The sequence below is a fragment of the Sceloporus undulatus genome, chromosome 5 (assembly GCF_019175285.1).
Source record: "Sceloporus undulatus isolate JIND9_A2432 ecotype Alabama chromosome 5, SceUnd_v1.1, whole genome shotgun sequence".
NCBI lineage: Eukaryota > Metazoa > Chordata > Lepidosauria > Squamata > Phrynosomatidae > Sceloporus > Sceloporus undulatus.
In genome coordinates, this window is record NC_056526.1 from 69,002,471 (window position 1) to 69,028,092 (window position 25,622).

At 39.0% G+C, this 25,622-nt stretch overlaps 1 protein-coding gene across 1 annotated transcript in view; it reads right to left on the reverse strand.

Annotated features, from left to right (window-relative positions):
* The window catches only part of TFEC (transcription factor EC), a 129,285-nt gene extending 116,716 nt beyond the window's left edge, over positions 1–12,569 (reverse strand). The window contains exon 1 of the mRNA XM_042466443.1: positions 12,498–12,569. Within this exon, the coding sequence (XP_042322377.1) occupies positions 12,498–12,557 (60 nt within the window). The 5' untranslated portion in view covers positions 12,558–12,569. The remainder of the gene's footprint in view (positions 1–12,497) is intronic.
* Between the last annotated feature and the right edge of the window lie 13,053 nt (positions 12,570–25,622).

Genomic DNA, 25,622 nt, shown 5'->3' on the forward strand with positions numbered 1-25,622 from the left:
GCTTCCAGGGAGAGTTCAGGCTTGATCTGTTCTAGAACCCATTTATTTGTCTTTTTGTATCCTCAGCACTCTTCCTTAGCAACACATTTCAAATGACTTGCTTTTCTTCCTATATGCTTTCTTCACTGCCTAGTTCTCACATCCATACATATTACTTCTGATTTAACTTTGTTATTTATACAGTCAGCCCTCTTTATCCATGGAGTTTTTATCCACAGATTGAAAATTATCAAAACAATAGATGGATCTGAAATTGTTTTGATAATTTTCAATCTGTGGACAAAACAAATACAAATTTAAAAAAAACAAACCTTGATTTTGCAATTTTATATAAGGGACACCATTTTACTATGCTATTGTATTTAATGAGACTTGAGCATCCACAGATTTTGGTATCCACAGGGGACTCCTGACATCAGCGGATACCAAGGGCCCACTGTATCCCAGAGTTAGGCTGCAAGAATCAAATGTAATGAATAACCGTATCTGACAGACTTAGAATCTCTAATGCTATTGTAATGTCATGTGCAAATTAAGAAATTTTAAGTTAATCATGGCCAGATTGTAGCAATACCATTATTACAGAAACCAAAATGACACAAAAATCTGTGCAAAGTTCCAAGATGTTCAGATCTATAGTTTTTTGTGGGTTTTTCAGGCTATGTGGCCATGTTCTCGAAGAGTTTATTCCTAATGTTTCGCCAGCATCTGTGGCTAGCATCTTCACAGAATCCATTCTCTGAAGATGCCAGCCACAGATGCTGGCGAAACGTCAGGAATAAACTCTTCTAGAACATGGCCACATAGCCCGAAAAACCCACAAAAAACGATGGATGCCGGCCTTGAAAGCCTTCGACTTCACATGTACAGATCATTTTATCAAGCAAGATGTTACAAAAAGCAATCAGAAGGAGAGAAAGAGTAAAGGCCTGATCTTAAATTTGTCAGTGTTATTTTGCAATGCAGTTAAGAGGAGCAGTCTACAGACTCTCAGATTGGACTCAATGGTGGTGTGATGGCATTACTTTTCACCCAAAATAGTCTCTCAGCTTGCTAAGAGCAGAAAAAATCAACATGTATTCTGAAAATATAAAATCCCATTGTAAACTCTCTCTGTGTTCAAAACACAAAGGTTCTTCTGCCTTCTGTTTGGACAGCAGAGAGAAAGGAACCATTTTTATACTGAACAAGACTAGATATGGTTTTAGATGCTTGAATAGGTGAAGGAAGTCAATAGAAGGGTGGACATCTTTATCTTGTTCCTCACATTAATGGAAAATGAAATGTGGGCACTGCAATGATTAAGATTTCAGCTGTAGGTTTATTATTTATTATTGCTATTCATGTGTTAACATTGTATCTGTTATCAAACCTCCAGTGTCTGAAATCAGTATTGCCACTCCTTTCAATCAAATGCTTTATCAGTAACTAGAAATAGCTAAAGAGTAGGATTTGTCCCAACTGAGATATTATTCTTAATATGACTAACTCTGTAAATCCTAGAGTCTAATTTCTTCCTGTTTTTAACATAATTTCCTAAAACATTGTTAAGCATTTTGCTGAAACTAAAAAATATATATTTAGAATTCAATTTTAAATGGAAATCAGCCTATAAAATGTATTTATTTATTCAACTTATGTAGGCAAATTTCATATTTAAATGTGAATTCTAAATATTTTGAATAAATGTGAACTGTATTGATTCTGTACATTATTTGAAAACAACAATATTTGTTTCTTTTCAGGTTTGAGTGGGGGGAAAAACAATATTAACAATGAGTTATAAAAATATGTTAGTTTGGAAGTTAGCATATCTACAACCTGTTTATAATGTTCCACAATTAACCCATCAGGAGTTAGAGATTTGATTAATTTTAAATCTTTTGTCAGCTTTTTTTTAAAAAAATAATAATCTTGAGTTGCTTTTACTGATTTCAAAATAATTTTCCTATGATCTTCTATTCCACATAATTTCATACAACAGAAAAGACTTCATTTCTCGAAGTGAGAGAAACGTTTACAAAATATTTTTTAAAAATATTCTGCCACTTCATTTGGCTGTTTTGACCAAATCCAGTTGGCAACTCCCTAAAATACATTAAATTTAGACTAAACCCCAGAATGGATTCACCACTGCACTGACAAGGGAGCCACCAGCTTCCACTGTGTCCTTCATACTGTGCATGTACTAATTAATTAAATGTACAGTTCCCTGGACCACATAAGGCACACAAGAAATCAGGAGTGGGGAAATTGTAACCCTCCAGATGTTGTGGATTGCAATTCCCAGCATTCTTTATCAATAGCTGGAATTTTAGTTCAACAACATGGATTGGAAGACTGTATTTTGTCCTTCTGTTCACTAGAGTATCTTCTAGCAAAATCATCAAACACTATTTTACTACACCTTCTGGAATTTCTTTACGTTTTAAATTGTCCTTTCTGAAATTGTCTGCTGAAATTCCACTTTTAAAAGCTTTTAGTTCTCTTATCAATTTCTTTCCTTGTTGGACCTTCAAACTAATATTTCTGTTGCCCCTGCCTGCCCAGAGTACTGCAAATGGTGGCTTATCTACGTTCCTGTTTGCATAAATATGGGTGAATGGAAATGGCAGAAGCAGTGGTGACCAGGAATACACAACTCGAGCACTCCCCAGATTTTGTTTAAAGACCTCTAAAGAAAGATAATGCACCACACTTACAATGAAGAAGTTCTTCCTAATATTTAAACAGCTCATATGGTCAACAAGGTCTTCCTAATATTTGAACAGCTCATTCAGTCAAGAGGTTCTTCCTAATATTTAGGCAGATTCTCTTTTCTTGTAAAATCATGTTTTAGTCTCAGAAGCAGCAGAACACAAACTTGCTTCATCTTCTACAAAACATCCTTTCATATATTTAAAGATGGCTGTCATATCATCTCTCAGTCTTCACTTCTCCAGGCTAAATACACCCAGGTCCTTAAGTCATTCCTCATAAGGCTTGGTTTCCAGAACTTTTACCATTTTGTTTGCCCTCCTCTGAACATGTTCCAAGTTTTTATTATCCTTCTTGAGCTGTAGTACCCTGAACTGGATACCAGTTCCAGCTGAGTTTGAGCAAAGCAAAATAACTTGCTACTGTTACTTCCCTTCAACTGGACACTGGACACTATAACTGGCAAAGCAGCATCAGCACTTGTACTTCTCTAGAGTCCCCAACTTGTTTCTGCACCATCAATAAGCTGGAACTGTCCAAATAGAAGCATTTGGTTGCTGGGTCTCCTCCACTTTCTCTCTACATTTGAATTTTGCAACCTATGTACACATCCAGGGCAGACTCAAAGGCTCTAGGAAAGTGGAAGATGGTGGCCATGGCGGTGGCTTTAGCTATCTCATCCAGAGGTTCTCTTTAGAGTATGGGACAATGTGCCTCAGCAGTGATGGTCCCACACAGGGCACTTGTCCCTATCATTTGCTTGACTGCAATTCAGTCTCACCCTGGGCTTTCTTTAATGTCTAGAATGGAAATAAAAAATGAAGCCATCACAAAGCAATCTGATGTAAGATACAAAAATAGCCTCAGACATCTCAACCCACTGTTCTCTGAGTGCAGAAATAGAAACATTTTAAATGTGGATCCCAGCCTTCTTACACATTCAAAGTCACATGTGAATATAAAAATGATTCCTTCCAAGTCTCCCAGCTGATCTTGAGTTAATAAGTTATCACAGTCCAAATAAAACATATTTCAATAAAATATATTTTGCATAACAGAACAAGAGTGGTTGTACCATATCCAGACAAAAGCCCAGCAGTGGAGGGCTAGTCTGGTGCAGTAAATCAACTGCCAGACCTTACTTGGGAGGAGGAAGCATGCACTGGACTGGGGCCCTAATGACAAGCAAAAGGAGATGAGGAAACAATATCAGCTGCCCAGATGAAACTGGGTAGAGCCTTTGCTGATGCAACACTTCTTTTTCTGTACTTTCTGCTGGAAGGCTAACCAGGACTTTCCCTATTTTTGACTCAAAGGATTGCTTCTGACAAGGCATTAATTGACCTTCACATTTAACATGGCCACAACAGGACAACATGGCAACCATGTAGGCACCAGGAAAACCTCATTGGAATCCACATTAACATATAGATAGGCTGAGCTAATCCATTCAATTGTTGTATGGCCTCTAGAACATCACAGGGCCTACCTATCTCTCATCCAGTTGCAGCACATCTTTTTCTCACCAAATACTACACAGAATTGTTCCTGTGAGGGAGTCAAAATGATCTCACACTACTTCATCCTCAATGGACAAAATTATTTTAGGAGAAACTTCAAAACAGGTGTCCTCAGGGACAAAAATGTACACACTTTTAGTCAACATGTTCCCCTTTCTATTACTTTAAATTAGAATGCAAAGGAATCTTTTAGCACTTTTGAGACTAACTGAGGGAAAGAAGTTGTAGCATAAACTTTCATAGATGTGGTCTACTTCTTCAGATGGAGGCCAAGTCTACTAAAGCTGATGCTGCAACTTCTTTTGCACAGTTATTCTTAAAGGAGATGCTACAAGATTCCTGTGCATACTGATATCCCAGACTAACATAGCTTTGTATCTGAATTTTATTTAGAATGCAGGTTTATCATTTCACTTCCTGAAGCTGCTTCCAGTAAACAAATAACATAATAAGGACACATTTGTTTATTAATGCTTTCTGGGCACTACAAAATCCATAGTTTTTTGTAGGTTTTTCGGGCTATGTGGCCATGTTCTAGAAGAGTTTATTCCTGACATTTCGCCAGCATCTGTGTCTGGCATCTTCAGAGATTTCTCTGAAGATGCCAGCCACAGATGCAGGTGAAACATCAAGAATAAACTCTCCAAGAATATGGCCATATAGCCTGAAAAACACACAAAAAAACTACGGATGCTGGCTATGAAAGCCTTAGACTTCACATTACAAAATCCATGTTTATCTTGATAATCATTATCTATTACTAGAACTAGTGTTACTTCTACTACAATTATCGATTGATTATTCAATAGCTATTTCATATATATATATATATATATACACACACACACACAAACACACACACATATACTGCGTGAAATTCCTAGGTCAGTACTTCTGGTCAGGATTATCCATTTGAATAATGACGTTCTATTTCGGATTTATTCCTGGGCATCAGGCATTTGACCCAGAATGTCATTAGCACCACTTATCCATTGAAAAACCAGATTATATTTTTAAAATGCTATACAACTAAAATTGTTCTGAATTTAATTTTAAAGTCCTTTTGGTCTTCTTTTCAAATAGCCTTTGGTAATCTTGATTTTTTTTATTTTTGTTATTTTTTCCACTGAGAGTAAATGTTAATGAAGAGAACCGCAGTATACCGTCTCAGCTAGAGCAATGAAAAACATTAAAATCACTTTGAGAAGAACTGAATAAAACTTTATTTTATAAATATAGCCTCGTCAGAGCCATTCCACTGTACTTTTGAAATAAGGGCACATGGAAAAATATGGCAGCGTGCCTTTGAGATAGCTAACTAAAGCTACAAAATGAGCACTGTACTGTATTTCCAAGGAACACAGTTCAAAAGTTGTACGATTACTACTAAGGTTGTTTTATTCTTTACCACATTTGGAACAGGAAGTCTGTGTTGTTCTTGAAGAATTCTGAAAAGCAATGTCACAGTCTGATGACCTCTTCTCCTCATTAAAACGTTCCCAAAGACAGCTCTCTGCATGATGTTTTGTAGCTTCAGCAGCCATGAACTAATTTGTACCTCTTATTTTGATCATGCACTGGTGAAAGCACCAAACAATATTTTTCTTTAAACACAGAGAGGCCTTTCAACAGCTCAGCACGCACTTCTACCCTCTTTTTAATCTTGGAGCACCTATTTATTTGCTCTTTTCACCACTAAATCTTCTTTGCTCCTTTCTGCCCCCCTGTAAAGCTGCTAGTTAAAAATCTTCAGTGTGTCTCCCCCACTCCAGAAAAAAAAAGCCCTTCATAGGCTTATGCCATTAGAGGGTTATTACCATAAAAAGGAAAGACAAGGAATTAGAGATATCAGAATTTGCATTAGTAAATTTCAATCCAATTAAACTAAAATAATATTTGTTTAGGCGCTACCTTTAGGGAGCGCGTATCAATTCTGCAAAAGCCGACGCACGTAAGTAGAAGAGGTGGTCAGCGAAATGACTGATTTGTTCTGAATATTGGATGTTTCAAGATTGCACTGATAGATAATTAGCATTCATCTAGCTGATTTGTTTATTTTGCCTACCTTCACTCTTTGTGATAGATTCATTATGCAAGTCATATCCTTCGCCCATCTCTTGCTTTCAATGCTATGCAAATTGTGAACAAGGCCTGTCAAGGCCTTTGGCACAAATGGTTTGGAAAGGCAGCTTACATTGGTTGACATTGTGAATTACGTCCCATGTTATCAATTTTTAACAGATGCTGAGCAAAGTGATTACATGCTGTATTTATTTGTGCTTCATTCTTAATTCAAAAATGAATTATACGAAATTCTCACTACTTCAACAATATATTTCACGTACCATTTAACCCTCCTGAGCTTGCAAGCAGGGAAGCCTCACCAAAGAACAACACAGGCATCGGCCTGGGAAGAAAGAGCCAACAATGGCTGGCACATTATATTGATTTATTTGTGGCACACGACAAAAGACTAGCTGGGTATTCTCCTTCTTCATGTGACAAGGGAAGGCTGAATCATGTCGGCATGTCACCTTTCCTTTATTTATTTATTAAAATGTTTTGCCAGAATCCTATATGAACTGTTGTTACATAACTTTATGTATACCTAGTTATTTGGCAGAGGCTCTAAGAAAACCCTTTATTGAATTGCAAAGATGCATACAGAGACACAAGCAACAGAACCTTGTGTTCAGTGGGACCAGTGTTTGTTGGTATGCAATGCACATTCTGGGATATGTAGTCTAACAACCTAACGTTTCCAAGGTTTGTTCCCGTGTATTCAATTCTCTGTAAGTTGAAGGTTGAACAGCTGAACAGAAAGCCATCTCCATTTGATAGAGACTACTTGCAGAATTTAATTATGTAGGGCTGAAAACAAGAGGAATGTGCGTCTTGTCAGCACAGCCTCATATTTGTTTGAAGAATATTAATTGTGTAGAATAAGAACACTCCGCTACAGTAATGGTTACCGCAGCAATAGGAATCATGTGGCCCTCCAGATATTGTCAGGCTGCTGGTCCCAGTGAATTTTAAAAGGATAATGAGAAACTAGAGCGTGTCCAAAGAAGGGCGACTAAAATGGTGAAGAGTCTGGAAACCATTGCCTATGAGGAATGACTTAGGGAGCTGGGGATGTTTAGCCTGGAGAATAGAAGGTTAAGAGGTGATATGATAGCCCTGTTTAAATACTTGAAGGGATGTCATATTCAGGAGGGAGCTAGCTTGTTTTCTGCTGCTCCAGAGACTAGGACCCAGAGCAATGGATGCAAGCTTCAGGAAAAGAGATTCCACCTCAACATTAGAAGGAACTTCCTGACAGTAAGGGCTGTTCGACAGTAGAACACACTCCCTCAAAGTGTAGTGGAGTCTCCCTCCTTAGAGGTCTTCAAACAGAGGCTGGATGGCCATCTGTCAGGGATGCTTTGATTTAGATTTCCTACATGGTAGGGGGTTGGACTGGATGGCCCTTGTGGTCTCTTCCAACTCTATGATTTTATGCTCATCAGCATAGCCGACTTTTCATCCTTTTGGCTAAGATAAAGTGTAGGAATGTTGGGAGTTGCAGTGCTACAAAATCTGGAGGGCCTCACATCAGATTACAGCCTGCACCTCCTTAGAATTTCGAACTGTAGAAGCATGCCTCAAAAAGTAACATTGTATTTAATTTACTAATAAAAATGTTAATAATTAACCACTGATAATATTATTACTTGGCAGATATAACTGTTCCACCTATATTCTGATGACTAAGCATCTTGGTGAATTTCCGCCCGTATTTCCTAGAAATCCCAGATGAGTCATTGTGAAAGAGGGTCAGATAAATATATAAAATCCTCATGCAAAACAACACAGACTGAGCACAGAACTGACACATTTGCCCACTGTGTAAATCCTCTAAGGTAGGGAAAAAGAGATATTGCAAGTCCACATTTCCTACTTGTCAAACTACCTGGTATTCCGGGCTTTTGCCATCTTTGCTCCCCCCCCAACATACACACACCCACCATTTGCTCTTTTCAGTGGCTGCTTTCAAGATGGCCAGTATCAGAATAAACAATCAATGCTTCTTTCATGAAGATAACTCCAATTGCTTACAAGTAGTTGGGAAGAACCCAGTGGCTGCTTCTCTTCCATTTAATCCTCATTCAGAACACGAGAGAACATGAGGGAAGCAATGAAAACAAATAAAGCTATGATCTTAGGCACAGGTATCAAGCCTCATTGTATTCACTGGGACATGACTCAGAGAAAACGTATATGCAATCATGTTATTAATCCACAGTTACAGTTTGTTCTCATGAAAGAGGCAGATGCATGTGAGAGAACATTGGGGAAGATAAACAACAGTGTATGGTGAGGCGGGGGGAGAATGTGGGCTGGATTGAAGGACACAATTTTTGCATATTCCAATCCAATCTGATTCATTCCACATTTCCCAAACTGAAGTGAGGATCAAAACTTTGTGGATTTTTACTTCTCAACAGCAGTCCTTAGCTTTATAAAAGTGGTCTAGACCTACTGTACCACTAACAGAGGGAAACAGCACATTACAGATTATCCAGTTGTGCAAGTGCACAACATGGATATATTAGGAGGTTACATTGCACTACTGGACAAGGTAGTCCACATCAGTTATCTACGTACATAATTTTCATTGTCCCTAATTAATTCAAGCAGACATTTGCTTGTGAGTATATTTGTTGGTGGTGGGACAAAAACACTTGTGCCTAGGCTGGTGATTCTGCTAATGCTACAGTATTTGCGCTAGTGGAATGATATCATTGGTACCTTGTCATTTTGTTTAGAAATGTATTTGTCTTGGATGCTGCTTTGAGAATTCAGTGTTGCAAGGTGGTCCAAGAGCACCTTTTTAAAACCCCATATTTTCTTTGAAGTAATAAACTTTGGAAGCCAATGTGGACTACTGACTCCGTGATTAATCTGCTCCAGGATTTAGTTCAAAATGTGAAGCTATCCAAAGTGCAGAATCCAAAACCATATCAGAGCCTTGAAAAGGTCCATTAAAGCAAAGGTGGGCAGTTTTAGCAGGTTGGAGGGGCAGTTTTCTGCCCCAAGATTATCCAAAGGACACAAAGAATGCCCCCCCAAAAAGGAAAGAAACAAAATCTCAAGTCATTGAAAGTCCACTTCTGATTTGGAAATATACATATTAAGCAGCACAGGTGGGGTTGTGACCTATTTAAAAGTTAGATCACTGCCCCTGGGGACTAGGATGTTTGAAGTAGATGAAATGTTGATAGTGAGAGAGCAATTGATTGATAACTTTGCGAAAGATTGAGAGCCCTTCCTACAATTTATGCAGGAGAGAAATTGTGAGATGATATTTACAGATATGGAAAATTAATTGTTTATTTTGAAAGTAAAACATTGAAGTTAGTTGTATTTCTATGCGTTGTTAAATGGAAGGTAAACGTAATAACTGAGAGATGCGAATTAGGAGAAAATTGGAAAACAAAAATGTTTTGTTTGTAAGGTTAGTGTAACTATGAGTTACGTAATGTGAGGTGGGAAAGTTTTTCTTTTTTTAATTTTCTCATTGTATTGTGATTTACTTTAGTATACATGTTTATTGTCTGATATGCATAATTTATAATGTGTGTATGTAAAACTACAATAAAAAAGATTTGGGGGGAAAATGATTGTAGTTTTTTATTGTAGTGTGGGGGAAACACATCTCAATGAAATGCAGATAGGTTATAATTAACAAAATTGCACATTGGGTTTGAAAAACCCATTAAAACACTTGAAAAATACCCTGTTAATTAAAAAAAAACATTACAACAATCAGAATCCAGTATTTCCTTTTAGACCCAGATAATTACTAAGGGCTTGCCTGAACAAAAGTGTTGCTGTTTGTTGGAACAAGGACAACAGAGGGGGGATAACTGAATGTCTTTGGGAAGAGCATTCCACTGCCAAGGAGCAACTGCTAAGAAGGCCTTCTCATGGATCCTTACCAGGCATCTCTTAAGGTAGGGAGAGTGGGAGAAAGACTTCTCTTGCAAATCCTAAAACATGAGCAGGGTGATATGAAGGGATTTTTCCAGTAACTTAGACCCAAGTTGTATAGGAAGCCACCAGCTACTCTTGCTTCAAGCACCACTGCGATTGGAAGGCAGTAAGTGAGAAACTGGCAACTCCTTCGTGGCTTCTTTCCCTGTCCCTGGGTTTTCTTGCAAAAAGGTTTACAGACAGTCTCATCTTTCTCCACCCCAAGAATTTTCTGACAGTGCTCAGGAAAAGTGGATTAATTATGAATTGAGCCAAGAGGGCTTGCCTCTCATGGGTAATAAGAAAGAAACTCTCATGAAAGATAACTTGACCTCTGTTATCAGTAGCTGTGCGGTACTGCAGCCACAATGTTGTGTGTTCGATACCAGAGGGCTCCAGGATGACTCAGCCTTCCATCCTTTCATAGGTTGGTAAAATGAGTACCCAGCGTGTAGGGGGCAATTGGTTTACAGATTGTAAGCCACTTAGAGAGTGCTGAGTTCACTATGAAGTGGTACAGAAATGTAAATGCTGTTGCTATTATTGAGTATAGACAGTACATGAAACCAGATAGATCTCTTGCATGGTGTTTTCTTTAAAACAACAACAGCTAGAAGCAACCACTAAAGTGCCATCTTCAATAGGGTGAGCAGTGGGGGGAAACTGTCTAATTCTGTTTTCGCTGTTGTTGCTTTCTGCCAACACTTGATTCTGGGAGAGAAGCAAAGAGATTTCACTACAAGAGAGATTTACATCAAGGTTCACAGTCCTGCTGTTTGTACATGCTAAGGGCAATGTATACTTTTGAAAATCAGTGGGAAAAGCAATGTGTCTTCAGAGTGACTTGTTTTTAAGTGACTTCAGACTGACTCCAGCTTATGGCAACCTTATCCTAATGTTGTTGTTTTGTTTTTGCAAGATTTATTCAGAGGGAGTTTGCCATTGCTTGCCTCTAAGGCTGGGAGAGTGTGCCATGGCTAAGTGAAAATTTGAACCTTGATCTTCTAGTACAACAGTCAAAACACTACACCACACTAGCTCTCTGGAGTAACTGTAAGGAACACTGTTTCAGTATGTTTCTAACTCCCTCGCAAAATATTCTGGACTCCAAAATACTGCCTAAGTATCTTGCAGTGACATCTTTATTTCAATTAAGATTTTTACTATACTTTTGTAGATGATGTATGGCAAAACTGAGTTCTTCTAAGGTTGCTAGAACACAAGATAAGACTCCTGTATCTTTAATGGTTGTTTAGAAAAGGTATTTCATCAGGATATGTGAAAAACTGAAATTCCTTCTTCTACACAAACATCAATTGTACTGGAGTCCTCTCCAGTGTTCACTCTGACAACCCTAGTCCTCATACAGTAGAACTCTTGAGCTCTTAAACCAAATATTAAAAGTACGCTGGCTACCTAGAAAGTTCACTATTGCCAGAACTAAGAAAATCCCTCCAACAGAAGAGTTGTGTTACACAAATCTTATAGGAAAAGGAAGGTTTAGCAGAAAAGCTCCAGTGTGTTCTGGAGCTATGGAGAACACCGTCTCTTGATAAGATTATAGACTCATTGCTTATAATTAGGGTAAAGGAGAGGAAAACCTGAATCCAGGTACAAGGGGCCTTCTAGTGACTTCCTCTCCTTTGTCAGTCCACTCTGGTGGGCTCACCCAGTTCCAGTGGTAGTGCTCCAAGCAACATTGGGCCGTTGGGCCAAGCTACCCTCTTATTTTTCTGAAATGTCCTAGATCAGGAAAACATGGAAACCTCCAGACATTGTTGGACTGTGACACTATGATCCTTCATCCTTCATTGTCAATAAAGACAGCCCTCCATATCTACAGATTTTTTTATCCACAGATTTAATCATCCACGGTTTGAAAATATTTAAAATACATATACATTCCAAAAAGCAAACCTTGATTCTGTTATTTTATATAAGGGACACCATTTTATTTACATTGTATTGACTGGGACTTGAGCATCCATGGATTTTATTATCCACGGGAGTCCTGGAACCAAACTGAGGGCCTACTGTACTGCTGGGGATAGCTACCTTGTCCATTTTCCAGAATGTGCCAAAGTGAAATTAGGTTGGGGCTACTGTGAGAGACAGGCAGACTGGTAAGACAGAAGGAAAGAGGGGAGAGAAGAAAAATGATCACAAACAGACGTCTTTCCTGTTGCTCTTTCCCCACTAGATGTCCTTAGTGTTTCACACATTGGCTTCAGAGACAGCAACAAAATAGTCTGCCAGGGTACCTACCTCTTTTGAAGTGTGTGGTATTAAGAGCTCCTGATTAATGGCTTTCACTCCAGAGTTCATTTTATCTGGAAGATTAACAAGAAAGAGGCATAGAAGACAGGCACAATAATTTAATCTACAGCCTGGCTAAGATATATAGGCATCTGCAATTTACAAGGCTATTAACATTTTTCTTCTTTGGAGATGTTTAAGCTATCAGAGCATTAAAACAAACCAGATATGGAGGGAGGGGGCTTTATGGAAATGAATTATGATTTTTTAATAAAGAATTTTTTACCATTATTTTCCCCCTCCACCTAATTGTATTGCTTTCAAAGGCTATGTTCTAGTCACAAACCATTCATGGTAATTTCAGTTCAACAGCAGGAGTTTTGTTTAATTTGAGTTTTAATAGATCTTTAAGTATAAATGAGAAGGGGGGGGGACATAAATGATCACAAAATATCCGTGTAAGCCTTCCTTTGCCTGCCCCAGCCCAAACCTATCTGCAAGAAAGCCTAAGATCCCAGAAACAAATCCTTTAATGCAGGCAAGCTGAGCTGAATCCAAAAGCACAATATCTTTTCCCCTCCTGTTTTGAAAAGACTGCAAGTGCTTTAAATAGAGGGTTTTTTAACGACAAGCTCTAGCCACAGTTGCTGCTATTCTCCTTCAAGAGAGGGCTGTGGATGGCCTGTATTCAGGAGACGCTGAGAGATTCCTGAAAGGCGCCAGGGAGTGTCAATTTGGCAGCACTCTAGCAGCGTGTGTCCAATTCTCAGAGCACTGGGTAAAAAGTTTGCACTGTGTGTACATGACCGGTTCCTTTCCCAGGGACAGAGAAGGTAGAGGAGGGACCACAAACAGAAGCCGTTAAATGACCTTTTTCATCTGTTGCTCTTATAGACACACATGCCTGGAACAATGGTCAACAGCAAGAGGAAGACTGCAACAACCAGTGGTTTCATGGTGCATCACTGCTGTCAGTGGGACTCAATGTGACAATAAAGGTCATGATTCCACACTTCACTTTCCTCAAAAAAACTGAAAGATGTAAGAGAAAACAAAGCAAAAGTACTGTGTGGATTGGCCAGCAGGGCCCATTTCTTACACTCAGCCATGCAGTATTTTCAAGCATGATGTTCTTTTGCATTAGGTACTAGCCCAAATCTGGATTGACAGCACTGTTGTTAAATAAAAGGCTTTGAGTATTATTATTATTTTTTAAAAAAAATATCTGGATACAAAGCAACAAACTGGAGCTGTTGCCACACTGCAGAATTAAGGAAGTTTTGCACCACTTTAACTGTCATGGCTCCATCCTGTAGAATGCTGGTATTTGTAGTTTGTTGTGGCACCAGAGTTTTCTAACAGAGGAGACAAAATATCTCACAAAACTACAAATCCCAGAATTGTATAGCATTGAGCCATGGTAGTTAAAGGGGCATAAATAATAATTATTATTATTATTATTATTATTATTATTATTATTATTATTCTGCATTAATCCTGCAGTTTAGATGCAACCTTAGGGGCTTGACAGGCTGCCCCTTTTGGCACCAGATCGGGGCCACAGCAACTACATGCCACAATTCCAATCTCGCCTTTCTGTGGCGCAAAAAGGAGCCGCAAAAAGCAGCTCCTTTTTGCGCCCCAGAAAGGGCATCATAGCCACCAGCATGCAACTTTTCCATGCTCCTTTGGTGCTGTGCCATGATGCTGTATGCCGTGTGGTGCAGCGCACAGCATCATGCTGGCCTGGGGGTGGAGTTGGGGCATGTGTCGTATGGATGTCATGCCCTGACTCCGCCCCCAGACTGGCCTTAATGGCTGGTCTGTACAGCCTATTAGTCTTTGCTTTAGGGAATTTTGGTTGGCATTCCTAATATGGCTGGAGGGGGGTTTAATTGCCATGTGTGATAGCCATCAAACACTGTAGGACTTACTGCCAAATAATTATGTATAGGATTCCACTGCACATTACTTTTTAGAAGCTGCTTCCAGCTACCATTTCAATATGAATTCATATTCTTGAAAGCTTTTGATCAAATTAGATCACTAAATTTCTCTGTGATTTATTATGGTAATAGATGAGCATAAATGCAACTAAAATGATAATTGAAAATATTAATTCAGTATTTCTCCAACCTTATTCTCACCAAGTATATAAAAGGTGTTGCAAAAGCCTCAGTCTGATGTCTGTTATGTACAGAAATGAAACATCCTATTAGCTCATTCAAAGGCTTCTTAAATTTAACAGTAATTTCAACCTGACTTCTGCATAAAATTGATGACATAATTAGCTATGTAACAGACTCAACCTTTCCAGTCCCACAAGGGCATAAACGTGCATCAAAAGAATACCTGTCAAGATCTTCCTTCTGTGTAGCAGCTAAGAGGATACTGACTGAACCTAGCTAAAAGACTAAACCTAACTAAAGTCAGAGCAACACCTACACTTATGAAAATTTACTAGTTCTCAGCATTTTGCCAGTAATCCCAAAAGCAGGATTTCTAGCCAAAATAGTAGAGGAAATGTTCTCTTTGTTGAAGACAACCAAATGTGAGGATCTAAATCCCTAATTCTATGAGGCATAACAGTCATTATGCAATTTCAGGTTGTTATTATTGTTATGAGTTTTATTGTTATTATGTGCCATTCAATGGGTGTTCATGGCTCAGCAGGGCTTCAAGAGAGAAACTCTGGTCTCTCAGTCCTAGTCCAACACTCAAACCACTACACCCACACTGGCTCTCTGTTTCAAGTTGTGATTGACCAAAACACTTGGTCTGAACAATATGACTGGCTTGAAAGGTTCAGGCTTGAGCCATGCTGAAACCTAAATGGTAAGAATCCAGACACCAAAACCAACACATATAGCTCCAACACACTCAGGAAGATGGAAAGTGTGTGTGGGCCTTCAAGTAACCTGTTGACTTATGGTGAGCCCATAAATGTAATTGGGCTGTCTTTGTTGTTGTTGTTAAGTGCCTTTGTTGATCTCGACCCATGGCGACCCTATGGATAAGACATTTCCAGCCCCCCACCCACCCACTGTTATTTCTAACTCCTGCAAACTCATATTCATTGTCTCTTTAATAAAGTCCATCCATCTAGCATGTGGCCTTCCTCTCTTTCTACTTCCCTCCACCTTTCCTAACATTATTGTCTTTTCCAATGATTCATGCCTTCTCATGATGTGTCCAAAGTATGACAGTCTAAGTTGCCTTCTTGGCTTCTAGGGATATTTCTGGCTTGATCTGTTCTAGGACCTATTTGTTTGTCCTTTTGGCATGGGATCCTCAGAGTTGTGTTACCCAAATCTTATAGAAAAAGGAGGGTTTAGCAGAAAAGCCCCAGTGTGTTCTGGAGCTATGGAGAATACCATCTCTTGACAAGATTACAGACTTGTTGCTTATAATTAAAGCAAAGGAGAGGACAACCTGATTCCAGGTACAAGGGGCCTTCTAGTGACCTCCTCTCCTTTGTCCGTCCACTCTGGTGGGCTCACCCAGTTCCAGTGGTAGTGTGCCAAGCAACATTGGGCCGTTGGGCCAAGCTACCCCCTTAGGGTATCCTCAGCATTCTTCTCCAGCACCACATCCCAAATGAATTGATTTTCCTCCTGTCTTCTTTCTTGACTGTCCTGCTCCCACACCCATACAGGGTAATAGGGAGTACAATGACTTTTATGATTCTGAAATTTGGCACTCCAAGAGTTTGTATGTCTTTTCATTTTAGGATCTTTTCTAGTTCTTTCATAGCTGCTCTCCCCATTCTTAATCTTCTTCTGATTTCCTGGCTGCAGTCCCCATTTCAATCAATGTTTGATCCCAGATATGAGAACTCTTTTACTATTTCTATTTCCTCATTGTCTAGTTTGAATGTGTGTAAGTTCTCTGTCTCAGCCACACAGTCACTATGAGTCGGGGTCAACTTAAGGGCAGCTAATAGCAACAAAAAAAAAAGAGGCAATACTAAATTGGTCAGCATGGGAGGGTAATTATTTGTCCATTTTTAAAATCTGTGTTTTACCTCTAAATGCCATAAAGCATAAGGGACACATTTCAATTATTTGTTCCTGGAGACGAATACATCTGGAGGATTCTCTGAAGCCATTTCTTGGGAATTTGGCCAACAGTCCATATGCAGAAGGAAGAGATGGCTCAAGCCATCTATACAATTATGCCCTAAAACCTTTAGCCAAATTATAAAACTGTAGAGCTGAGGACACAAACTGATTATGTGAGAGCCAGCATGTATAGAGGTTTCAGTGTTGGACTAGTACTCTGAGAAACCAGGGTTCAAATCCTCATTCAGTTCCTGGACAACCTTGGGCAGGTCACATTCTCTCAGCCTTAAAGGAAGGCTATAGCAAAAGGACGTCTTATTAGCTTTAAACAATATAACTATCTAAACATGTCACAAGGAACAGGGGGAAGAATTGTTGGCAGGAAAAATAAATATTTATATAGAAATCATTCAGTTGTTGTTAACTGCCCGCAAGTCAACCTCAACTCATGGAGACCGTGTGGCTGAAACATCTCCAGGAACCCCTGTCAACTACTGATCTGCTCAAATCAGTTTTCTTCACTCTCCAGCTCTCACATCCATACATGGTGATGGGGAATACAATGGCTTGGACAATCCTCATTTTAATATTCAGCTATATCTTTACACTTTAGGATATTGTCCAGTTCTTGAATAGCTGCCCTTTCCAATCCTGGTCTTCTAGTTTCTCAACTGTAGTCTCTGTTCTGCTCAGCGTTTCATCCAAGGTATGGAAACTGCATTAATGTTCTGTATTAAGCTTACCTCTGCACTTTCCTCCTTGACCTTATTCAGTAATTGCTCTAGGTCTTTGTTGGTTTCTGTAGTGGTATTATGTCATCTGTGTATCTTAGGTTGTTAATGTTCCTTCCTCCAATCTTACTCCTCCTGCCTCTGAGCTTAGGCTTGTTCTGTGTACAATGTTATGAATAAATGGGGTGATAGTATGCAGCCCTGCCTGACACCTTTGCCAAGTGGGAACCATTCAGTTTCTTCATATCCAGTTCTGATGGCACCCTCTTGACCAGAGTATAGGTACACATCAGAATAATCAAGCATAGTGGCATTCCCATTCATCTAAGAGCAAGCTTTTTGTTCATACTGCAGACTTATAGCATTACAATTCCACTTTAATTGCCATGGGTCAGTCCTCTAAAATCCTGGGATTGGCAGTTAAGGGTAGGCATTAAGAACCCTTAACCAGAGTGCTCTAGTGCCTTATCAAATGATAACCCCCAGGAATCCATTGGGCATTTTCATACCAGGTAAAGCAATATATAGCACCATAATTGTGTAGTTTGAATATGCCCTGATGTTACTAACTGCAGTTGCTCTTTCAATTGTCCCAGAGAAGACAAAAGACTTTGGTCAAACCGTTTCCTCTTTTCTGTTCTCCAGCCAACAACTCACCATGTAACAAGGGCTTGGGAATGGACTCAGTGGAATACCTATAAATCACAAACTGCTTGAATCTCACATTTAAGAAAGACAATTCCTTGGGTTACAACATTTGACAAGGATCTGAATAATCTTCTTCTCCTGGTTTTCCAGGTTTCCTAATCAGGGAAACACTTTGTAAATGGTGTGAAGATAGACAAGGGGGATGGGGAAAGGGAAGCTTAATTCTCTAATAGCATAATCCTCTAATAACATAGGAGGAGAGACATCTAGTGGTTAAAGATAAATATTTGAAATATAAGACAATGAAGCCTATTGCCTATGAAGGCTGATCCAATTAAAGACAAAAGTCTCTTAAGATTTCACAATGTTTCTTGTAATCCGAACAGAATAGGCCTCAAATCAGCAGTTAGTGATATAGCATTTAAACTGATTCACATTCAGTTGTACTAAAGTGAACCAGTTTATGATATTTCTGCTAATCAATTACAGTATCGTCACCTGTCTTAGAGCTCAGTGTAGGCTGGCCTACCCTAATAACTGGCTCACAGCACATTCATGCATGGGTTTTCCAGATCATTTCTTGAAAATGCAAAGGACAACTAATGTGACCTAATGGTTATATCATCAATCTTTGATTGTGGAGAACCAAACACAGTTCACCACTCAGCTAGGAAATCTACTGGGTGATTTTGGGCCTACCTACCAAACACTTTCAAGGAAGATGAAAAATAGTACACTTCTTTCAGAGTAATTGCAATTAATTTAATATTAATCAGAAAAATCTGACCTCTACTTTTATTAAGCACAGAAATATGGGGAAGTAGATGTACATAGCAGTCTTCCAGGTCTAATTGTACTACAGCCTTTTATTGATGTTGCTGTTATTGTTTAGAGACATAGCCATGTTGATTTGGAATATCTGTATGCAGAGGGTTTTTGCAGCCTCTTTGAGACAAACAGATGAAGTTGTAGCATGAGCTTTCCTAGACTTGGTCTCCATGCGTTTGAGAATGTAGACCAAGTCTATGAAAGCTTATGCTATAACTTGTTTTGCACAGTTAGTCTCAAAGAGGCTACAAAAACCCTTTACATACTGATATTATTATTATTATTATTATTATTATTATTATTATTATTATTTCATTCATATCTCATCTTTTCTCCAAAAAATGTGACCCAAAGAGGTTTACAAAAATTCAAAGAAACACAGATAAAAATGCATACAAGGCATAAGTAAAAACATACAAAAAGTTATTGTTGAAATACTGTTAAACTATCTATAAAATTAAAACCATTTAAAACAAACCCATTATAAAGATCAAACATAAAAATCAATAGAAAAACACACTATTAACAGCTCTTGCTCTTGCGATGGAGGGGGGGAGCCCTTGCAGTCAATTCCTAAAAGCCTGTGGGAATAGAAAAGTTTTTGCCTGCCAACAGAAAGATTGTAAGAAGGGTGTAATTTCTAGCCTCCCTAGTGAAACAGTTCCAAAGTCTGAGAACTGTCGGTAAGAAGGCCTTGTCCCATTTTCCTATCTGATGTATCTATGAAAGTAGTGGGATCAAAACCTCCTACAAAGTCCTTGGATTGGGTCACATAGGAAAATAATCTGAGCCATTCTCTTTTTCTATGCCTCTTTGTCCTGATATTGATGTGTTAACAAGATTACAGTATACCTGTGATCCAGCAAGTGAGGTGATCTTCCTCTAATCCAGTATTTGTACCCTTAGCAAATAGATATTTTTGTCCATTCCATTACAGTCCACTTGTAACACTACTGAAATATAACTGAAAGGCTTTGATTATTCTGTTTATGGCCCTATGAATAAATAAATGCATTGCCTAATGTTTTGACATTTCAAGTTAGATACAAATTCTCCAAAATTTAGAAAGCATTTCTTTACATCAACTATGTACCAATGAGGTCAACTTCACCCATACAAAAAAAATTGAGAGCCTAGAATGAAGCAAGAGCCTAAGAATCAGTAAGAGAAAGGAAATGTCTTTTATTGATTAATTGGCACTTAGTTTATTCTTACAGAATGTTTAAAAAGTGTGTATCATATGGATGAAGTTAAACTTATTGACACATGACATTTCTTAACATCCCTAGTATTCAGAGACATAATTTTGCTACAGAAGAGTACATTGTAGAATTTCTTTCTGGAATCTACCATTATTCACCTGCTTCTGAATACTAGAGGTAGTAATACATTTTCTTAGCTTCAATACACAAGGTGTAGCAATTTCACATCTCTCAGGACTAGGTTCATGAAAAAGCATACCTCTGAGCATCTACATATTTGTGGAGCTAACAGGAGATTTTTGAGAAATAGCATGCATTTTAATCAAAGCATATATATTTATAATGTGGACTAATGTGCATAACTGAAAACACATGCAAAAACATGCTTAAAACTATAGGGAAAGTTACATAAATGAAGTAAACTATGCAAATAAAATGTGCAAATTAGGAAAATTATAGACATTGATCCTTGTTTTGTATTCTGTGCTCCAAAACTATGCAGTTCATTTCAAGAACTATCTTGATTTTCCTTCAGTGAGCTCAAGACATCATACAGAGCCTCAGAACAGCAGCTTGATGTAGGTTAGACTAGGAGTCAATACTGGCACTAGGCCACACATTTTATGGATCACTAAGGACTTAAACATGAATGGCCCAAGTTAATCCAACACTTATAACAAGTGCACTACACTAGCCTAACCATTAGAGCAGGGGTGAGCAAGCTGCAGAGTTTCGATAGCCACACACTGCCCAACCTTCCGATTCTCCAGAGCTCTGGGAAGCCACAGGTGTCATGATGTCATGATGCTTACTTCTGGTTACCTTCAGGCCATGATGGAATTATTTTAGGGTGGAATATCTGCAAAACAGCATGTAACTGTCCCATTGGGCAGTTTTTTATTTTTGTTTTTTGGTACCTTTAAAGGGTGTTTTTGGCCCTCAAAACTGGAGTGGGGCAAATGTCTAAACGGCATCAATAGGGGGACCAAGAGTCACTCAAGATCTGCCCAGAAGCCACATGTGGCCTGCAGGTTATACAGTTACTACCCCTGCATTAGAATATGAACCAGTAAGCAAAAAAGAACATCTCCCATATTTTTTGCCAATTTTCATTGTTAAAAAACTAGATGGATAGCTGATCCAATCTTACACAAAACACATTTATTAATTAATCTTTCTGGCCACCAACTGAAACAGGCAAAGCCAATAGTGGAACCAATGAGACAAAAGATATTTGAGTTGTCACAAGCAGTGAGGAGCGGCCATTGCAAAAAGAAATGCTAGCAGCAGTGCTTGCAGTACTGCTAGTAGTGATGCTCTCTTATTGTTTTATGTTCAGAGAGTGGGGAAGAGCATTGCTCTAGATAGGGCTTTAGGAGTAAAATAACAACAAAAATAGTTATCTTCTCTCAGGCTTACAACTTAATAAATACATGACACAAAATGAAAAAGAAATGGCGGAGGGGGGGGTTAAGTCCAAAAGATACTGCCTCTTTTTCTCTTTCTCCAAGGCCATGACATTGGCAGGTGGGATCTGCTTCTGGGATCAGACATGATGGAGCTGTACCTCCCTTTCCTTCTCTCTTTCCAAAGCACCCCCATGCACCCTAATTTTGCCCGATTCTGTTTTGGGCCATAGAGTACCTATATCAGTACCTAAATCGTCAGTGGGAAATCCAACAATGTGTGCATTATGCTCTGACATATCCCAAAGAGTGGGGAAGATGAAAAGATAAGCAGCAGCTGAAGATTTCATGAACATTTCCCTCAAAGTCTGAAACTATGGAAGTATTTATTTGGTCACACCCTTTGGGGACAGCCAGCAAGATGTATTCCCATTATTTATTAATTCATTGAAAGCATTTTTATCCCACTGCTCAGCCCAAATGGTTCCTAGAGCATATTGCATACAATCCGCAAGTGATCAGGCAGTTTATAATCTTTAAAAAGATATGATCAAATAACTGTTCAATGAACTCCATGCATCCAAGATATTTTAGAGCTATGTTACTCCAGGACTGACTCCATACTGACACATAATTCTGAATATTCAAAATCTGAGAGAATATTCAAAAACTGTTCAGTACTGCAAGAGTGCCATGTTTTTGAGAAAAACAAAGTCAAAATTGCAAACTCAGCTCTGCTTTTTGGATAACTGTGTGAATATGAATGAGCAGATTCACACATGTATGTAAACACTTTATGTCTCCCAACTGACTGGATAATTATTTATGTTCAGCTTAATCAACATATGAATAGACCTTTTTAAAAAAATGCATGGTTTTACAAAAAAAAGGATATATTTGTCTGTATTCCCTCATCCCTGCCAAAAATTTATAATAAGAAAAATATAACGCCGCCATTAAAAATGGGGATATGAATTGTTCTGTAGGTGAGCTGCTCACACATGTATGCTTGTTATGTGATCTCCATACCATCAGATTGAGCCTTGTACATGTAAATGAGATTAAGACTCAAATTGCCACCAATGCAATGTTTTTAAGATAAGTCAGTTCAGTCATTCTCTTTCAAGTCATTAACAGGCTTCTCAGTAGCGATACAGGGGCAGCAAGGCACTGAATAAACAATTATTTATTGTTCTCCCCATAAACTAGCCTGCTGCCTCCAGGTGTTAGAAATGATGATCTTTCCATTATTGATGTTGCAGAAAGACTGAACTGCCAGTTGACTTTTGGACATGAAGTGAGAAAGTGTGTCACCTTGTTCTTTGCTTCAGATAAGAAAATCTCTTTAACTGGCCCTGGATGAGAGACCAAGGGATTTTATATGCAAAACAGGGCCCATAAAGCTTGGATTTACACACCCATTTTATCATAAGTGCTGAAAGATGAACATGTGTGTGAAAAACTGTCCTTGGACCTGACTTTCTCACAAACTGCAATACGGAGTCTATGAGCTTTGTAGATCCTATCTACCGTCTTACCACCTACTAACTAAATACCTCCACCAAAAGAAATTATATTAGTTTTAAAAGTCAGCTTGTTCAAGAAATGAACATCTCCCCTGAGGATAAATGCCATGTGAATGTCTACATTTGGACTCTTTATCTATATTCAAAATGTGGAAAATTGACTCATTGCATTTGTTTATCCATGGTTTGCAGCTTTCTCCATGAAAAGATGCTCTGGGTTGGACAATATATGGGCGGCCTTGTTGGTCATCCAAAAATGGTTGTCTCCAAGATGCACTGCTCCTCCAAGATGTGAAAGTCACCTGTCTGTAATTTTATGCAGCCTGGATGTTTTTGTCACTCTTGTCCTTGTGCCTCCCCCTTCCATTTCAAGCTCAGACCTGGAAAGAAAAGCAATAGCTAGTGATAGTAACTTTACACTTCAGGCCAACAAAGACAGGGGAAACAGGAGGAGGTTCATCTACCATTCTTACAGTGATGGGTGAAGCTCTTCTGGATTTCAGTCAAAACTTTAAAGGAAATATCCAAGGTACCAGAACTATTTAGGGATAGGGGACAGACCTTGGATAGTTCCTTTTAAACATGTGCTAAAATCCAGAGTTGTTCCACACTTCCCACCAGCTGCCACTACTTTCTTTTGTGGGGTTGGGAGGAAGTCTTGGGCTCATCTCATGCACTGGATCCTGGCTGGTGAGGGAACAAGTGAGATTGTCAAGCCCTAGTAGTGCCACCACTACTTATGTTTTTGCAGTCCTGAATTGATTTTTACCTCTTTTTCAGAAGAAGGCATTCAGCAGAAGCATCTTTACCCAACAGAAAAGTCTCTCTGCCAAGACAGTCTACATCTGATTAACTTTTTGCAGTTGGAAATCTGTAAAGATACAAAAAGAAAAAAGAATGACAAGAGCATCCAAGTTGCTTAACATGACTATAAATAGTTGGACTTTGGACCAGGAATGTTTTTTCTCCCATTCAGGCCAGGCCAGAGGCAAAGACCTAAGAGAAACAATTCAGGACCAAAAAGGGACCATACACATTATATAATTGTAACCAGAAAATTTGCTCAGCTTTAGGGATAGCTCACTCTTGGGAAATGGAATATTAGCTCAATGAATGGCTGGGTTATGCAGCCCTGGGATCATCTCTATGTATACCAAGGCCAGCGGCACAAAGAAGCGCAGAGGCAAATTCTCACTGAATTGTATTTTATTTCAAAGGGGGAAAACCAATATGCTCGGCATTCACTCACACAAGCACACAAGAACTGAGAAATAAAGGTGTTAGGTTGGAACAGAGTAAAGTCTTCTAATGGAGATATACCTGTTTGGATGTTGCTCCTATTCATGACATTCCAGGACAGGAGGAATGGGAACTCGATCGCTCCCAGGCCACCAGAGTGTGGCAAGCGAAAGAGGGGTCTAGCAAACCAAGTTAACCCAACTAACAAAGGAAAAATCTCATAATGTATAGCAATTTTGTGCCTTGGGGCAATCTCCAGAGAGATGATGTGATCAAATAGTCCAAATCTTTGATATGTATAGGTGACATTTTGAAGTAGGGTCTTCCAAAGGTGTGAATAGAGGTGTGAATGGGTGTATTCCTGCAGCAGACAGCTCAAAGTGTCAGGTAGATGGAGTTGTTTACTCTGACCGGAGTCATTCTATTGTTTCATAGCCAGGCTCTTCCTCCCTTCGTCTGACATGTTTGGAACATAAATCCTCTTGGCGACTCCTAAACTAGCCGATGTGACTTGCTCACTTGCAACTAATGGCATCCCTGTTAGGATCATAGAGGCTGATTTTATAGCAAATCTGATATCAAAAGAGGAGGGGTAGGTTTAGGTATCACCAGGGCTAATATAGTAGACTGACACACCTCTATTTTTTGCTACATGCCTTGCCCTCCAAAAACTGAGTTGTCACATCAGACACCTGAGGCAGAAGTCATTTCCTCCTACAAATACTGTGGACTCCATCTCCCAAAATCCCCAGTCAGCATGGTCAGTGATAAAGATCTGTGGGAGTTGTCCTCCAAAATATACAGTGATCCAAAAAATACCCCCCAGAGTATCACTGGTGCCTTAAGAAGCCACAATACACAATTGGCTTAGTCCTGGTTTGTTTGGTCCCAGATTATTCAGACCAAGCCAAGCCATGTAAAAAGTTTTGCTCTGTATACCCACTTATACTCAAATTAAATCCATTTAAATCAACAGGATTTACTTTTGAGCAGTGGTGGCTGGGAGAGATGAACACTGAGCTCCAGGTTTATTCTGAACTGTGGCTGGGCATACTGAGGGGTCAGGTACCTTGCACCATCCCTTTAAATGTCTGGCTAAAACCCAGAGCAGATTCACCACTCCATTGACATGGGAGTAACCAGCTGCCTCTGTTTCTCAGTAGACATATCCAAAAGCATGCTGTTAATTATTTTCCTCTATTCCTCTGCCATTTTAGAGCAATACCAGGCAATCTGCCAAGAACCAGAATGTCTTGTTTCCCTTTCTATGAAGCTATCAGGGAGGGGGATGATTCTGCCCTGACACCCATTCTTCCTTTCTTGACTCCTTGCATTGTGCATGGCATTTCACTTAAAGGCTTCCTTCTATACTTCAGCAATTACAACATTTTGTTTCATTTCTAATCTCTTTTTAGAGTAAATGAACATAAAGACATAGATGGATTTTAAATGACTGGCTCTGTCACATGCATTTGTAGAGGACACTAAATCTC